We start from the raw sequence: 17,403 nt of genomic DNA, 5'->3' as shown, positions 1-17,403 counted from the left end.
TGGTCTCACAGCTCCGCTGCTTTTGAAGTGGACCCTGAGAGGGCGGAGCCTAGAGGGAACTAGGCTGTGGATGCCTGCCCAGGTGATGGGCCAGGAAGACCCCATACGCAAGTGCTCAGGACCTCCTTGGTGCCCACTTGCTGCTAGCTGTTAGTTGAGCGGGGAGTTGCTGAGAGCAGGCCAGGCTGATTTCTGGACCCACACTGTCGCCTCAGTAGGCCAGAGGGGGAGAGAACAGAAGCTCAGAGCTGGGCGGGCACCTCCCAGCAGCCCAGGCTGCACTCCGAGGGCCCGCCTCGGGGCCCCTAGAAGTTCCCGACGCCCTTAAGAGTAGCACCGACAGCAGCAGCGGCTGCCTGCCAGGGGGACTCTGTCCGGCTTGTGCTTGCAGAAGTACCCGTGAGCCGTGGCAACCTCTGGAGTCGAGCTGGCGCTGGAAGCTGGGGCCTTGTTCAAGGTCCTGTTGACCCAGCGCGGCCAGGCCCCTGGCGGGCAGCAGTATCACGCCTAGGAGGGATGTTAGTGGAGGACGTGGGTGAAGGCCCTACCCAGTGTAGGGCAGGTGCCAGGGCTGGGCACCTCGGACCCCTGGGGATCATCTCTGGGGCCAGCGATGGGCACTGCCTTCCTGCGGACTGTATGGCAGTGCCCACCCTCCCTGTTCCCCTCAGATCATCCGCCTCTGGAGCTGAGGGAGCACTATGAAGGCAGCTTTATTCCCAGACTCCTGGGGCCTTGATGTCCGCTTCCAGGTGGCTCAGTGGTAAAGAATCCACCTGCCAGTGCAGGAGATGCAGGGGATGTGGGTTTGATCCCTGGGTGGGGAAGATCCTCAGCAGGAAATGGCAACCCACTCCAGTGTTCTTGCCTGAGAAGTCCCTTGGACAGAGGAGCCTGCAGTCCACGGGGTCACAAAGAGTTGGGCACGATTGGGTGCCTGAGCACAGCGCACGCTGATGCACTGAAATGGTGTGGTTCAGTGGTTAGCAGGCAGTGGCTGGCACAGAGCCCCCGGTATCCTGTACCCCCCTGGCTTGGCCACCCCCTGCAGCCGAGGAGTTCATCTGAGTCTCTATTCCACTACAGCCTTGAGAAATGATTCTCTTCCCTCCAGTTCCCTAGGGGGTGGGTTGGCCGATGAGAGGTTTGGGCACACCACTCCCAAACAAAACCTGGAGTCTCACTGTGTCTCCTTGCGCTGCCCCTGGCACTGCCCAGCACCCCTGCCCAGACTCTGGGGTGGCCTGGGATGCTCCCTTAGGCCCCTTCCTGGCACTGAGCGGGTGTTTCAGGCAAAGTACTCCCGGGCACACGTTCATCTCTGCTCTGCTCTGCCCCTTACCCTCCAGAGGCACCCAGGGCGCAGAGAACAAGGCTGTGCCCCAGCTTCCTAGTAGTGTCCAGGCACTTTCCACCCGTCTGACCCTGTGCTGCCTCCTCTGGGGCCAGCAGGTGGGGCTCCAGGGCCCCAACCACAGGTTCCCCGGATGGTTTTCCTGCCCTTGGAGAATGCGGGTGGGCGACACTGTCCACAGCTGGGAGGACAGAGCAAGGGTTGCTGGAGTGGGAGCTGGGGAGTATTGGCCTCAGGCTCCGGAGACCACAGGGTCCCTGGGAGTAGGGAAGCTAGGGGAGCTCAGGATAGGCTGCGGGTGAGGGTGAGCCTTGCTGGGTGTGTGCTGACCAGACTGCCCAGCTCGGGTTGGAACAGTGACGGCCAGTGAGGTGGAAATGAGCGACTCTCCCATGTGGCCACTAGAGGGCGAGCGCCACAGTCAGCCTTCCCCAAGGTCTGCCTGCCACTGCCCCGCTGGTGTCCTGGGGCGGGAGGGCAGGAGAGAGGCTCCAAGCTCTGGGAGGCTGGGCTGGGCAAAACCAGCGGAAGGCCGGCAGCCAGGATGCTCCCTAGATCAAAAGACCGGGGCCCTAATTCTTGGGTTTGTGGCCCTGGAATCAACCATACCTACCTTGTCTCACCACTAGCCATCTCTAACTTAGAAATCCGTTTTCCAGCCTTCAGGAACTCTCCTCAAACACCTCCTGTTTGGGTAAGCTCACTACCACTTTTGGCCATCTTGGTCAACAGGTTTTTATGTTAAGCCAAAAACGCTGGCCCGTGAGACTTTCATCAAAAGGCCAGGCTAATGCTACCTCGTGAGCTGCGTCCAACGCCTGTGTTGCCCAGCTAAGAGCCTTAAGAGAGCAATCTTGTTCTTTCCGCCCTACCCTAACCTCCTCTTTTCTGGACCAAACATCCCTGGCCCTCCCAGCCGTTCCTTGAAAGTCACGTCCATCCACCGGGCTCCCTCCAACCCTCTGGGCCCCTCCAGTGTGAGAACGGCCTTTTCTGTTGAAGGGCCTCGGGCTGGCATGACGCACCTGAGGTCAGGACTGTGTGATGCACACTGGCTCCTCACCTCCCTGGTCAGCACACGCTTCTGTTAATCCAACCCAAGTCTAACTGACACAGCACTGCTCAGCTTTGCTGCCCCCATTTCATATTAATGGGATTAACATTTCAGCTGCAGGAGTTGGTTTTTTCATCGGCTCTTCCTGCACTTGGAGCGTTTCAGTCATCCAGCTCTTTTAGGGACTATTATTTCCCTTACTGTGACACACAGATATTTGAAATCCTCATTTCAAAGTGTAAGGTCACAGAGCCCTGAAGTACATAAATACAGACCCTGCTTCATTAATCAGTATCCTGGGGGGCTTATGGTGTCTACATGAGCCCTTTTGTGGAATGAGAGTCCATACTTTCATTAGATTTTCAAAGGGCTCCTTCTCCAAGAGAGGAAAAGAGCCCTGGCTAAGGCATAACATCCTTGTTTCTCGGATGAGGGTAATGAGGCACACAGAGGAGACGGCGTTCGCCCCAGCACACGCACAGGACCACGCGGCCGGTTCTGGGAGAGCTTCCTGAGTTCCTGACTCCTACCACGGCGCTCCTAACACTGCGTTCTCTTCTCCGGACGGGAGGGGGCGCTGTGGTGAGGCCGGGCTCCCCTCCTTGAAGCAGGGGTGGCCGTCGCGTGTGGGCTCTGGCGGGGCGTCCAGCCTGGCCTCCTTGGCCTGGGATGTCTCCTCCTCGGCTCCACGGGGCTGCCTCCGGGGGCAGTGGTGCCGGGCGGGGGCACACCGAGGAGCTGTGGCCAGCCTGCCTCCCCATCCAGGCAAGGGCCAGATTCTGAGACGGTCTGTCTTTATTATATCAACGAAACACAAAAAATCCCCCCCAGTGTAAACAGGAGAAATGTGCTGGTTAAGTTACTAATCATTATCTTATTATTAACAAAATAAAGCACTATCTATGTTTACAGTCATAAAAAAAAGAAACAGCTGGAGAAAAGCTGGGTGTGGAGCAGGAGAAGGGGGAAGATGGGGGAACAGACGCAAACTCCGCATCTGTCCCTGTGACCCTGCCCAGGGCTGTTCCGGATCTTTGGAGTCAGGTGCCATCAGGATCTGATTTTCTTGGGGAAAGCCTCTGTGAAAGGGACCACCAGGACCCGGGCAAGTTCCCGGTGTGGCGTGGGGCAGGGGAGGGGAGCGGCAGGCGGGGGACAGGGGGAGAGGATGAAGCCCCCCGGAATACGGAGCCCGCCCACCTCCGGCTCCCGAGGGGCGTGGAGCCCCGCGGCCTCGAGAGCCCTCCCAGGCTCCTGCCGCTTCCAGCAGGGGCACCGCCAGAGCTCCGCCCCGCTCCTGGCACTCTGGTTGGGACGGGGCTGAGGCAACAAGACAGGGCCCTCTGGAGGCCAGTACGTCCCCAGCCGCGGGAGCTGGAAGTGGCTCCAGGGGAGCTTACAGGGGGCTCAGGGACGCAGTGACAGAGTGGGCAGGAGCGGGATGCCCGGGGACCGGGGTCAGACGGGCCTGCAGAGACCCAGCGGGTGCCACAGGGGCAAGGGCAGGCACTGGGGAAGGGAGAGACACAAACAGGCCCTGCAAAGAGGCAAGGACAGAAATGCACTAAGGACACACGGAACCTGAGACGCCCAGACTGACGTGGAGAGGTAGCAATTCGGGGACGAAGAGAAGCACAGAGCGCCCCCTAGAGGAGCAAGAACGGCACCAGGGGACACAGCCGCGGGAGCTCAGCGGCGGCCCCTGGCACTCAATAAATACCTCATGCGATGCAGGAACAGACGAAAACACGCGCACGCGCAGACACACGTGCACGCGCAGCAGCCAGAGACACGAAAGGCTTGGCAGAAGGTAAAGACGGCAAGGACAGCCAGACCTTTGTGCACAAAGTGGTCCTGGTAGTTCCAGGAGTCATCTGGGGTACTGTGGTGGTGATGCTGGGGTACAGATTGGTCCCACGGTGGCTGGTCCAGCCGGAACAAGAATGGAAGTGGAAAACTGTGGCCCTAGAGGAACAGGTCTGTAGCTGCCATACCCCCAGGACGGGCAGACCTGCAGGAGGGGAGAGCCACACAGTGCCCCCTGGCCACGAGCCCCAAGCGCCCCAGTGGAGCTCAGCGAGCCCAGCCCATCACCGCCGAGCAGGAGCCCCCGAGGCCACCACCACCTCGGTGTGCCCACAGGGAGTGTGCGGAGGGGTCGTCTCCCATCGCCCATGCATCTGCACACGCACAGCTGTGCTCATCTTCCAGCAGGCCCGAGTCCAAGTACCAGTGGGTGGGGTGGCTGTGCCCAGGTCTCCACGGGGAGGAGGGCCAGGCCCGGGCCGCCGGGATCAGTCCGTGAGGACCACCAGCTCCCCGTCGCTCTTCTCCTCGCCCTCTGAGTCCTCGTCCTCGCTGTACCGGTACATCTCGCCGTCAGCCGCCGAGTGCCTGTCCTCTGCGCCCTCGCCCTCCTCCCTGAGGCTGCAGGTGTTGACGATGACCGGCATGTTCGGGTCCAGGCCGCGGGGCACACAGTGCTCCACCAGGGGCTGTGCCAGGGGCACGCCTGCCACCCGCGGGTACAGGACTTCTGAGGGGCTCATCTGCACCTGGCCGGTCTGCTGGCTGCAGGCGGAGGACAGGCGCGGTTACAGGCGTTCCCGACTTCGACCCCAGGCCCACTCTCCTCTGGGCCTCCTCGGGGCAGGTCCTCCCACCCCTACCCTTCTGGCTCCAAGACACACACACCTGCTCCCTGGCGCTTTTCTGATGGCAAATTTATCACCCGCTACAGACCTGCCCCCGCCCCACGCAGCCCCAGGGCCACAAGCTCAGATATTCCTAGAGGATCGTGTGTAAATTCAGTTTGGGGAAGTTGTATATATTTCGTATGCGCCAGCGAGTTCCTATTTGAAGGAATCCACTGGGATGCCTGCTTTGGTCGTCACGAATCCTCTGTATGAGCTTTAGTACCCCTGAATTTTTCGAGTTTGTCAAAAATGGGATCCACAGGCACATTTCTCTAGACACCTGCTAGTCCCCAGACAGTCACAAATCTATATCCTGAACCACCAGGGACTCACCACAGCCACAGTCATCCCTGCAGCCACACACGCACAACACCACACAAACCTACGCGTACACACAGCCAAAAGACACACAGCTCCCCTGGAAGCCCACGCCAACCCCTGTCACTCTCACACACAGCTCCCCTGGAAGCCCACGCTAACCCCTATCGCTCACACACACACAGCTCCCCTGGAAGCCCACACTAACCCCTGTCACACTCACACACAGCTCCCCTGGAAGCCCACACTAACCCCTATCGCTCACACACACACAGCTCCCCTGGAAGCCCACGCCAACCCCTGTCACTCTCACACACAGCTCCCCTGGAAGCCCACACTAACCCCTATCGCTCACACACACACAGCTCCCCTGGAAGCCCACACTAACCCCTGTCACACTCACACACAGCTCCCCTGGAAGCCCACACTAACCCCTATCGCTCACACACACACAGCTCCCCTGGAAGCCCACGCCAACCCCTGTCACTCTCACACACAGCTCCCCTGGAAGCCCACACTAACCCCTATCGCTCACACACACACAGCTCCCCTGGAAGCCCACGCTAACCCCTCTCACACTCACACACACACATGGCTCCCCTGGAAGCCCACGCTAACCCCTGTCACACTCACACACACAGCTCCCCTGGAAGCCCACGCTAACCCCTGTCACACTCACACACACAGCTCCCCTGGAAGCCCACGCTAACCCCTATCGCTCACACACACACAGCTCCCCTGGAAGCCCACGCTAACCCCTGTCACTCTCACACACAGCTCCCCTGGAAGCCCACACTAACCCCTATCGCTCACACACACAGCTCCCCTGGAAGCCCACACTAACCCCTATCGCTCACACACACAGCTCCCCTGGAAGCCCACGCCAACCCCTGTCACTCTCACACACAGCTCCCCTGGAAGCCCACACTAACCCCTATCGCTCACACACACAGCTCCCCTGGAAGCCCACACTAACCCCTATCGCTCACACACACAGCTCCCCTGGAAGCCCACGCTAACCCCTCTCACACTCACACACACACATGGCTCCCCTGGAAGCCCACGCTAACCCCTGTCACACTCACACACACAGCTCCCCTGGAAGCCCACGCCAACCCCTGTCACTCTCACACACAGCTCCCCTGGAAGCCCACGCTAACCCCTATCGCTCACACACACAGCTCCCCTGGAAGCCCACACTAACCCCTGTCACACTCACACACAGCTCCCCTGGAAGCTCACACTAACCCCTCTCACACTCACACACACACATGGCTCCCCTGGAAGCCCACGCTAACCCCTGTCGCTCACACACACAGCTCCCCTGGAAGCCCACACTAACCCCTATCGCTCACACACACAGCTCCCCTGGAAGCCCACACTAACCCCTCTCACACTCACACACACACATGGCTCCCCTGGAAGCCCACGCTAACCCCTGTCACACTCACACACACAGCTCCCCTGGAAGCCCACGCTAACCCCTATCGCTCACACACACACAGCTCCCCTGGAAGCCCACGCTAACCCCTCTCACACTCACACACACACATGGCTCCCCTGGAAGCCCACGCTAACCCCTCTCACACTCACTCACACAGCTCCCCTGGAAGCCCACACTAACCCCTATCGCTCACACACACAGCTCCCCTGGAAGCCCACGCTAACCCCTATCGCTCACACACACACAGCTCCCCTGGAAGCCCACGCTAACCCCTCTCACACACACACACATGGCTCCCCTGGAAGCCCACGCTAACCCCTGTCACACTCACACACACAGCTCCCCTGGAAGCCCACACTAACCCCTATCGCTCACACACACAGCTCCCCTGGAAGCCCACGCTAACCCCTATCGCTCACACACACACAGCTCCCCTGGAAGCCCACACTAACCCCTCTCACACTCACACACACACATGGCTCCCCTGGAAGCCCACGCTAACCCCTGTCACACTCACACACACAGCTCCCCTGGAAGCCCACACTAACCCCTCTCACACTCACTCACACACAACGGCTCCCCTGGAAGCCCACGCTAACCCCTGTCACACACACACACACACACACACACACACACACACACACACAGAGGAAGCCCACACTAACCCCTGTCGCTCACGCACACACACACACACACACACACACACGGCTCCCCTGGAAGCCCACGCCAACCCCTGTCGCTCACTCTCTCTCTCTCCCTCTCTCACACACACACACACACACACAGCTCCCCTGGGAGCCCACACTAACCCATGTCACACTCACTCACACACAGCTCCCCTGGAAGCCCACACTAACCCATGTCTCACACACACACACACACACACACAGCTCCCCTGGGAGCTCACGCTAACCCCTGTCGCTCACTCTCTCTCTATCTCACACACACACACACGGCTCCCCTGGAAGCCCACACTAACCCCTGTTGCTCACTCTCTCTCACACACACACACACACACACACGCACGCGCGCGCGCGCGCAGCCACAGCCGCAGGCGGGCCGCTCACGGGGTCGTGTAGCTCTGGCGGGCATCCTGGCGCCGCGTCCTCATCAGAGCCTTGTACTCGCCCACCCGCAGCCGCTTGCCCTCCACGATGCAGGTGCGCTTGGGCCGCGGCTTGTACTTGTAGTCGGGGTACTTCTCCAGGTGCTGCCTGCTCAGTCTGGCCTGCTCCTCGTAGTAAGGCTGTTTCTCCTGGTTGCTCATGGACTTCCAGCGGGAGCCTGGCCCAGCCCCAGGGCAGGCGGTCAGCGCTGGGCTCTGCTGACACGGCCCGCCCCCTGCGGGCGCCGGAGGCCCCACGGAGGTTTCGGGTCCCAGACACATGTGCCATCATATGTACACGGCAAGGGCCTGGCCCAGTGTGGGCGCTCCGTGGGTGCTGAGCAAATGAGTGAGGCTGGCAGCTAGAAGCACACCCAACTGCTAGCTTAGGACACACCACCCACCCACATCCCAAACTACCCGGCACTCTGGGAAGCCTCTGGTCTGCATGATCTGCGTAAGTAAAAGAGTAGCCCCCAGGCCCTCAACAATCACCAGAGGCCTCAACTGGAGGAGCTGAAGCTTGAAAACAGCTGCGTCTTTGAGCCCCGGCTTGCTCTGCCCTCCATTCCTCCTCGGCCCCCAAAGAGGATGCATACTTTCAAAACCCTTTCTACTGGCAGCCCAAGAATATGTCTCTCTCGCTTCCTGCCAGAGCCAGCTCCAAGGGTCTGGGCAAAGAGGAGGAGAGGTTAGGGAGAGACAGGAGAGGGAGAGCTGGAGAATGTGCAGAGATACACTCTCTCTCCCCCCAAGTTTACGGGTGCAGAAGAGCCCCACCGTGGCACAAGACTCTAGGACCCACCGGCCCCGCTTCCTGCCTGATTCCCAAACACCAGCAGACTCTGGCGGGGTTCCCCATGGCTTGGGCCCTCACCCAGTGAGCCCCACCTAGACCCAGCTGACTACTGCAGCCAGATCCTGCTGGACTACGGCTCCGAGAGGCCCCATACCTTGCCCCCCACCCCTCCCCCAGCCCCGAGACCCCACTGGCCCTTACCGAGGATCTTGCTGATGCTGGAGTTGTGCATATCTGGGAAGGCTTGGAGGATCTTCCTTCTCTCGTCCTTGGCCCACACCATGAAGGCGTTCATGGGCCGCTTGATGTGGCTGCTGTTCCGGGACTCAGGGAAGTGGCGGGAGCCTGGGGAGCAGGGGAGGAAGCAGCCTGGAGGGGCAGCCAGCGTCGGGTAAGGAGAGCCCCCCAGGGCAGCCAGCGTGGGGTAAGGAGAGCCCCCCAGGGCAGCCAGCGTGGGGTAAGGAGAGCCCCCCAGGGCAGCCAGCGTGGGGGTAAAGGAGAGCCCCCCAGGGCAGCCAGCGTGGGGGTAAAGGAGAGCCCCCCAGGGCAGCCAGCGTGGGGGTAAAGGAGAGTCCCCCAGGGCAGCCAGTGTCAGGTAAGGAGAGCCCCCCAGGGCAGCCAGTGTCGGGTAAGGAGAGCCCCCAGGGCAGCCAGCGGTCGGGTAAGGAGAGCCCCCCAGGGCAGCCAGCGTCGGGTAAGGAGAGCCCCCCAGGGCAGCCAGGGTCGGGTAAGGAGAGCCCCCAGGGCAGCCAGCGTCGGGTAAGGAGAGCCCCCCAGGGCAGCCAGCGTGGGGGTAAGGAGAGCCCCCCAGGGCAGCCAGCGTGGGGGTAAAGGAGAGCCCCCCAGGGCAGCCAGCGTGGGGGTAAAGGAGAGTCCCCCAGGGCAGCCAGTGTCGGGTAAGGAGAGCCCCCCAGGGCAGCCAGTGTCGGGTAAGGAGAGCCCCCAGGGCAGCCAGCGGTCGGGTAAGGAGAGCCCCCCAGGGCAGCCAGCGTCGGGTAAGGAGAGCCCCCCAGGGCAGCCAGCGTGGGGTAAAGGAGAGCCCCCCAGGGCAGCCAGCGTGGGGTAAGGAGAGCCCCCCAGGGCTGGCGGAAGAACTTCCCTTTCATCACCACCAGGGGTCACTGGAGCCCCCTGCGGCAGCCAGGGAAGACTGGCAGGGCCCAGGGAGGAGGGAGACCCAGAGGAGGGAGGAGGGAGACCCAGAGGAGGGAGGAGGGAGACCCAGAGGAGGGGGGAGACCCAGAGGAGGGAGGGGGGAGACCCAGAGGAGGGGGGAGACCCAGAAGAGGGAGGAGGGAGACCCAGAGGAGGGGGGAGACCCACAGGAGGGAGGAGGGAGACCCAGAGGAGGGGGGAGACCCACAGGAGGGAGGAGGGAGACCCACAGGAGGGGGGAGACCCAGAGGAGGGAGGGAGGAGACACAGAGGAGGGAGGAGACCCAGAGGAGGGGGGAGACCCAGAGGAGGGGGGAGACCCAGAGGAGAGGGGAGACCCAGAGGAGGGAGGAGACCCAGAGGAGGGAGGAGACCCAGAGGAGGGGGGAGACCCAGAGGAGGGGGGAGACCCAGAGGAGGGGGGAGACCCAGAGGAGGGGGGAGACCCAGAGGAGGGGGGAGACCCAGAGGAGGGGGGAGACCCAGAGGAGGGGGCAGACCCAGAGGAGGGGGGAGACCCAGAGGAGGGGGGAGACCCAGAGGAGGGGGGAGACCCAGAGGAGGGAGGAGACCCAGAGGAGGGGGGAGACCCAGAGGAGGGAGGAGACCCAGAGGAGGGAGGAGACCCAGAGGAGGGAGGAGACCCAGAGGAGGGAGGAGACCCAGAGGAGGGGGGAGACCCAGAGGAGGGGGGAGACCCAGAGGAGGGGGGAGACCCAGAGGAGGGGGGAGACCCAGAGGAGGGGGGAGACCCAGAGGACGGAGGAGACCCAGAGGAGGGGGAAGACCCAGAGGAGGGGGGAGACCCAGAGGAGGGGGGAGACCCAGAGGAGGGGGGAGACCCAGAGGAGGGAGGAGACCCAGAGGAGGGGGGAGACCCAGAGGAGGGAGGAGACCCAGAGGAGGGAGGAGACCCAGAGGAGGGAGGAGACCCAGAGGAGGGAGGAGACCCAGAGGAGGGAGGAGACCCAGAGGAGGGGGGAGACCCAGAGGAGGGGGGAGACCCAGAGGACGGAGGAGACCCAGAGGAGGGAGGAGACCCAGAGGAGGGAGGAGACCCAGAGGAGGGGGGAGACCCAGAGGAGGGGGGAGACCCAGAGGAGGGGGGAGACCCAGAGGAGGGAGGAGACCCAGAGGAGGGGGGAGACCCAGAGGAGGGGGGAGACCCAGAGGAGGGAGGAGACCCAGAGGAGGGGGGAGACCCAGAGGAGGGGGGAGACCCAGAGGAGGGAGGAGACCCAGAGGAGGGGGGAGACCCAGAGGAGGGAGGAGACCCAGAGGAGGGGGGAGACCCAGAGGAGGGGGGAGACCCAGAGGACGGAGGAGACCCAGAGGAGGGAGGAGACCCAGAGGAGGGGGGAGACCCAGAGGAGGGGGGAGACCCAGAGGAGGGGGGAGACCCAGAGGAGGGAGCGACCTGTGAGAGGGCTCCACAGGCCGCCTAGGGGAGAAGGGGTTGCAGACAGACGCCCCAGGTCTGCCCTGGCCCTGGCAGGGAGCAGGAACGGCCGCAGACCCTCACCATCCACGTCACAGCCCAGCATGGCTTCTTCCAGTGGGTGCACACAGCTGTCCTCCAGCCGCTCCTTGGCTGGAGATGTGTCCACGCTAATGAGGTCCTGGGGAGACAGGGAGCTCGTACAGCAGCCCCCTCTGCACACCCCACTCCCTGCCCGGCTTTCCCTCCGGTAGCCTCGGCCTCTGTGTGCCCCCGGCTCCCCGGGTGCCGGGGAGGGGGCCCCTACCTTACGGAAGGGGGCACTGGGGGAAGTGTCTAAGGCTCCGCTGTGTCCATGCAGCAGCTGTCGGGCATCCTGGATGGCTTTGGTGACGGCGTCCCCTTCACCGAGGAAGCCTGGGGAGAAGGCGGGGAGAGGAACGGAGGGGTGACTGAGCGAGGTCATGTCTTGCAACCTCTGGGGTGATGCACCCTTCTCCCCTCGCTGCCCTGCACGCCCCCAAGGGCACCACTGACAGGGAGTCCTGGTGCCCACAGACGGACGGGAGAAAGGCCTAGATCCCTGATGGTGGGGGCAGGGGGGTGCTGCCCAGTCAGATCCAGCGGGGAGCGCAGGAAGGGTCTCTGGGATGCCGAGTGCTGAAACTCACGGGGGCTGAAAGGAGCGAGTCTAACCCCTGCTCATAGAAACTGTCACGGACCTGTTCAGATCCTGCCCTCTTCACTCTCCCTTAGCAGGGAAAGGCGGGGGGCTTACCCAAAGGCAGGCTAGGGGGGTTGGCCTGCAGGTCCAGCGTGGGGGCCCCGTGGCTTGGGGGACGTGGTCCGCAGTTGCTCAGCTTCAGGTTGGGGGAGCTGGAGGAATTGGGCAGCTCCGAAGCCTTGGGCTTGGCCGTGAGGTTCAGCGGTTGGGAGGGTTCCTGAGGGAGGCGCCAAGGGTCAGCAACACCAGAGGGGCCAGGGGCACGTGGGCCAGAGCGGGGCAGAGGAGACAAGGAGGCGGGAAACGAGGGTAGAAGTAGGGGGCACGAAGGAGCCCGCATCCCCGAGGGAGCCGGGCCAGGGCAGGGTGGCGGTACCTGCAGCGGGTGGTGGGCTGACAAGGGCCCAGGCCTCTTCACCACTGGGGCGGAGGGGCTGTGCAGTAGCTGCAGCGGATACTCCACTATGGAAAAGGCGGCAAGGAGAAAAGTCCTGTGTGAGCACAGAACAGCAGACACCCTGCTTGACGAGGTCCCAGCAGCTCAAAGCGGGCGGAGGCTCGGAGAAGGCCCAGCTTGCTTCCGACCACTGCCTCCCAGCCCGAGTGCTGCTGAGGCCTCCTGTGCCCACCCCAACCCCGTTTCTTCACCCCGTTCATGCCCTTCCCAACTCACTGACTACAGAGTTCCCACCCAACGGCAAGATGAGCTCTATTACGCTGTAGTAGGGACAGACTTTGTACCTACTACAGGCTGGGTGGCTTTCCCAGGTGGTGCTAGTGGTAGAGAGCCTGCCTGCCAGTGCAGGAGACTTCAGAGATGCAGGTTCGATCTCTGGATTGGGAAGATCCCCTGGAGGAGGGCATGGCAGCCCACTCCAGTGCTCTTGCCTGGAATTCCAGAGAGAGGAGCCTGGCGGGCTACGGCCCATAGGGTCGCGAGAGCTGAGCGCGACTGAAGTGACCGAGCACACGTGCATGCACACGCAGGACACGAAAGCAGCTGCTTGGTTTGCAGTCTGTCCTACGTGCGTTAGCAAGATAATCCCCAGTGTGTGGCAGATCGATGGGTACTGGTTTACGTCATCCCATTTTACAGATAGTGAAACTGAGACCTGGAGAAATGACACGGGTGCCCATACAGCAGCCGTGTGGGAGCACTGAGACCTGAACCCAGACCTTACCCCTCTACAGGCACTAGCTCTCTTCTACCTAGCTGGGCTCATTCTCCCTCAAGGAGGCCCAGCCTCACTGACTTGACAATTGAGATGGAGAGATGAGCCATGTAGATAATAAGCCTCTGCCAACGTGATCGGTGGTAATACGGGCTGTGTGCGTGGCATGCCAGACAACTCTGTTCAGCTGGGGGGACCGGAGCAGGCCTCCCAGGGGGAGGGCAGGTGCAGTGGAGGCGGGTGGGTGCCAAAGCAGAAGGTGGGAAGTGAGGGCGGCATGCCGTGGACCAGTGGGGCTCGCGGCCTGTGAAGCCGAGCCTGGGAGTTTGGACCCTGTTCTATGGGCTGTGGGCACCACTAACGCTCGCAAGCTGGCAGCGCAGCTGGAGGCCACAAGGCTCCCTGCCCACTAGGATCTGCGAGCAGATAAAGCAGGTGGTAGCCTGGCCAGGGCAGGCTCTTGTCCCCCTTTTCCGCGAGGCTGTGGTCCCATCCCCGCCCAGGCTCCTGCCCTCCTCAGCCCTGTAGCTCGGCCCGTGAACACCCGGAGGTGCTGTGGTTTTGTGCAGCCCGCCCTCCCCTTCACCCCGCTCCACCCCCAGTTCCCATGCCTTCACCCCAGGAAGCTGCCCTCAGAGCAGGGCCTGACTTTCCAGGCTTTTACGTTTTCCCTGCCTCCACCCTGAATCAGGGGGGCTGACCCAGGAACTATACGCGCAGCCCAAAGGCCTTTTTGCTGGACCCACACTGAATTTCCTCTGCCGTTTCTCACCCAGAACAGGAACATCACCCAGAGGGAGCGGACTTAAAACCTGCTCCCCTCCTGGACCAGTGACGGGCAGCGCCTCCGCCTGCCCCCAGGGCTGCTCCTAAGGACTCGGTGCTCACAGCTCCCTCGCCGCCTCCATCCCACGCTGCCTCCACTCGGGCTATCACCCCCATCTCAAGAATCCCCCCAACAGCCCCCGAACTGGTCTCAGCTCCACCTGGTACCCACCCTGTTCCCCACCACCCATAGCCAGTGTGACAACGTGGCCTCTACTGAAATGTCCGGGCGCATCCCACATCCTACAGATGAATTCCAGAGTCCATGCTCAGCCCTGCCGCCCTCCCCAGGCGTTTCCCACTCACTGCCGGCCCACTCCAACACCCCACTGGGCTTCTGGCCGCAGGATCCAGGCCCTGGCCCTCCACCCTCAGCTCCCATCCTCACAAGTGTGCGGCCCCAGGACCCAAGTGAGCACCGTAAGAAGCCCTCCCAGGTTCCCTGGCAGTTGGTTCTCTGCTGTCTCCCTCCTGGGACCATAAGTTCCTTGAGCTCAGAGTCCACATTTCACCACCCCATGGTTGCCCAGCAACTCGTCAGCGCCGGACGCACGGTTGGTGCTCTGTTCTGCGGTCACCGAGTCCCATGACGGGGCAGAGCAGAGTGTGAATTCGGGAGATGTATAAATCAGTTAATGTTCAAGTACTGATATTCTGGTACAGGAAGTGTCCCAGAACTGGGAGACTAGACCCAGACTGGCAGCATCCTTAGTCTGGAAAGCACTTTATGGTCGTGTGCTGTTTCTTTTCATTCTCCCAGTGACATTCAGAAAGAAGGGATTACTTTTCGACTAGACAGATCCCAAACTGAGGCCCAGAAAGGTGACACTGCAAACCGATGGACGACAGCGATTCCTGGGCTCCTTCCCTGACCTCAGGCCGGCCCTCCCCGCCCACACTCACCTGGCTTGCAGGGGATGGGCTGAATGGGCAGAGCCAGCTGGGAGTCAGGGGTAACAGGCAGAGGTTGGTGGCCTGGGGGGAAGGCTGGAATCATGACGTAAGGCATGTTGACCTGCTGAGGGCAAAGAAACACTGGGTAAGTCCCTGGGGGTCCCAACCAGTTACCCAGCTGTGGTCAGGCCTGGACACACAGAGTGGGCCAGGGGAAGAGAGACACGGGCCGAGGGCAGTTTTCAAAAGGATCCATCTGACCCCACACCCACTCCGTGGGCCCTTGTCTGCTCCCTCAGATCCCCGCTGGGAGGAAGATTTTCTGGGCCCTGCCCTTGAAACAGGGGACAAAAACAAGGGAAGGGGCTAAAGCAAACAGGAGCCCGCATGCTTAGGGTCACGCTTGAGTGGTTCTGCTCAATGCACGGCCACTGCCTCTCCCTGTTCACAACGCCTGTGCACACTGGTGCCAGCCCCTCAACCCCCAGCCCTCCCCGAGCCCAGCCCTCCCCCCTTTACCTGGATCTGCTGCTGAAGGAGGTTGATTTTGTGCTGCTGCTGGATCAGCTGTTGCTGCTGCTTAGCGATCTGGCAGAAGGAAAGAGTAGGCAACGGGAGTGTGGCATTAGGCCCCACGATCCCACTTCCCATACGCCTTTGCAGCCCCATCCATAGCCTGCCTTCCACACCAGTGGACGGACAGGCAGGACAGCTGGACAGCATAAGAAGCCAGCTGGCCAGCCCCCAGGATTTACTCTTCCTTTGCAGAGCTCGTCCTTAGAGACCAGACCGGGAGGGTGGGCAGGAAGCAGCTGGTTGCTTTCGCTCAGAGACCCCCAGCACCCTCCACCCTGGTCCTCTTGCAAGGACTGATGCACCCCAGAGGCGGGAATCCCAGCCCCTTCCTGTGGCTCCCTCCCCACCTGCCCGTGGCCTCAGCCTGCACCAGCCAGGCCTGCCGCACGCTCCCCGCTGTGCCCTGAAGGTGCCCTCCCTGGAGAGCAGAGCCCCCCACGCTCCCTGCTGTGCCCTGAAGGTGCCCGCCCCGGGGAGCAGAGCCCCCCACGCTCCCTGCTGTGCCCTGAAGATGCCCGCCCTGGAGAGCAGGGCCCCCCACGCTCCCTGCTGTGCCCTGAAGGTGCCCGCCCTGGAGAGCAGGGCCCCCCATGCTCCCTGCTGTGCCCTGAAGATGCCCGCCCCAGGGAGCAGGGCCCCCTACGCTCCCTGCTGTGCCTTGAGGGTGCCCACCCCGGGAGCAGGGCCCCCTACACTCCCTGCTGTGCCTTGAGGGTGCCCGCCCCGGGGAGCAGGGCCCACCATGCTGCCCGCTGTGCCCTGAAGGTGCCCGCCCTGGAAAGCAGGGCCCGCCATGCTCCCTGCTGTGCCCTGAAGGTGCCCGCCCTGGAAAGCAGGGCCCGCCATGCTCCCTGCTGTGCCCTGAAGGTGCCCGCCCCGGAGAGCAGGGCCCCCCACGCTGCCTGCTGTGCCCTGAGGGTGCCCGCCCCGGGGAGCAGGGCCCACCTGTTCCTGCTGCTGCCGGGCCAGCTCCATCTGCTGCTGCTGCTTCTCCAGGAGCATCGCGGCCATGTTCTTCTGCTCCGAGTGCGCTGTCAGGAGCTGGTCCCGCAGGGCGGACAGCTGGTGGATCATGACCAGAAGCTGCAGCTCCTTCTCGGCCAGGCTCTCCTTGGTCCCTGCTCCACAGGGAAAGAGCCGCTGTTGACAAGTTTTGTCCGTTCATCTGCCCACTGGTTCATCCGTAGGACATTGAGCAAATGCTGTCCCCCAGGCCCCTGCCAGGGACTGGACCACAGAGAAGACTGCGGCATGATCCTTGCCCTAGAGCAGGCTCCGCATCTAGTCAGCTGACCCCTGGTCACTCTGGAAGTTCCCAGCATCAGCTGCTCTTCCAGGCCCTGCAAATGCTGATGGTGGACGTGTCAGGCCTGGCCCACCCCTGGGGTGTCCTCAAGAGCCCAGCGCCACTGGGCCAGGTAGATAATTGTCCCGCAGGAGAGTCCAGAGGGACACACGCAGGCTTTGGAGCAAGACAGATCTGGGTTCAAATTCCCCTATTAACCCATTCCCCCCGGGAGCTGTTGGGCAAGCGACCAACACCTCTGCACTTTATGGTTTTTTGAATCTATAAATAAGCACTGTGCTTATTCACAGGGCTGCTGTGAGGGCAAGGAGACTGAATATAAAGCTCAGTCCTGGATCGGGTACACGGCCCTCAACTAGCGATGTCTAACTTGTCTCCAGTGCAGCTCAGATCAGATGCAGCAGTTACTCCTAAGTGCCAGCGTACAGACCATTTGCATCAGAATTACTCAGGGAACCTCTGAAATATACAGATGCTTAGGTCCCTATCCTTTGTGGGTCTCGAATCTGGGGATCTGCGTTATTTTAAAGTTTCCTCTCGGAA

The 17,403-nt window shown here is 62.1% G+C and overlaps 1 protein-coding gene across 16 annotated transcripts in view; it reads right to left on the bottom strand.

Moving 5' to 3' along the window:
• Window positions 1–3,185: 3,185 nt before the first annotated feature.
• SOX13 (SRY-box transcription factor 13) overlaps window positions 3,186–17,403 on the bottom strand; it is a 46,688-nt gene continuing 32,470 nt past the window's right edge. For 10 of the 16 annotated variants that reach the window (XM_069544474.1, XM_069544479.1, XM_069544475.1 and 7 more), the window contains exons 5-14: window positions 16,500–16,672; window positions 15,498–15,566; window positions 14,988–15,102; window positions 12,464–12,549; window positions 12,142–12,304; window positions 11,671–11,780; window positions 11,343–11,544; window positions 8,972–9,115; window positions 7,934–8,150; window positions 3,186–4,979 (exon numbers count right to left, since the gene is read on the bottom strand). In XM_069544474.1, the coding sequence (XP_069400575.1) occupies window positions 4,703–4,979; window positions 7,934–8,150; window positions 8,972–9,115; window positions 11,343–11,544; window positions 11,671–11,780; window positions 12,142–12,304; window positions 12,464–12,549; window positions 14,988–15,102; window positions 15,498–15,566; window positions 16,500–16,672 (1,556 nt within the window). In that variant the 3' untranslated portion in view covers window positions 3,186–4,702. The remainder of the gene's footprint in view (window positions 4,980–7,933; window positions 8,151–8,971; window positions 9,116–11,342; window positions 11,545–11,670; window positions 11,781–12,141; window positions 12,305–12,463; window positions 12,550–14,987; window positions 15,103–15,497; window positions 15,567–16,499; window positions 16,673–17,403) is intronic. The other 6 variants (XM_069544477.1, XM_069544486.1, XM_069544472.1 and 3 more) reach the window with 3 other exon arrangements.

The sequence above is a fragment of the Ovis canadensis genome, chromosome 12 (genome assembly GCF_042477335.2).
Source record: "Ovis canadensis isolate MfBH-ARS-UI-01 breed Bighorn chromosome 12, ARS-UI_OviCan_v2, whole genome shotgun sequence".
NCBI classification, from domain to species: Eukaryota; Metazoa; Chordata; class Mammalia; order Artiodactyla; family Bovidae; genus Ovis; species Ovis canadensis.
Note: the sequence above shows the minus strand (reverse complement) of the source record. Positions and strands in the feature narration are given on the sequence as shown.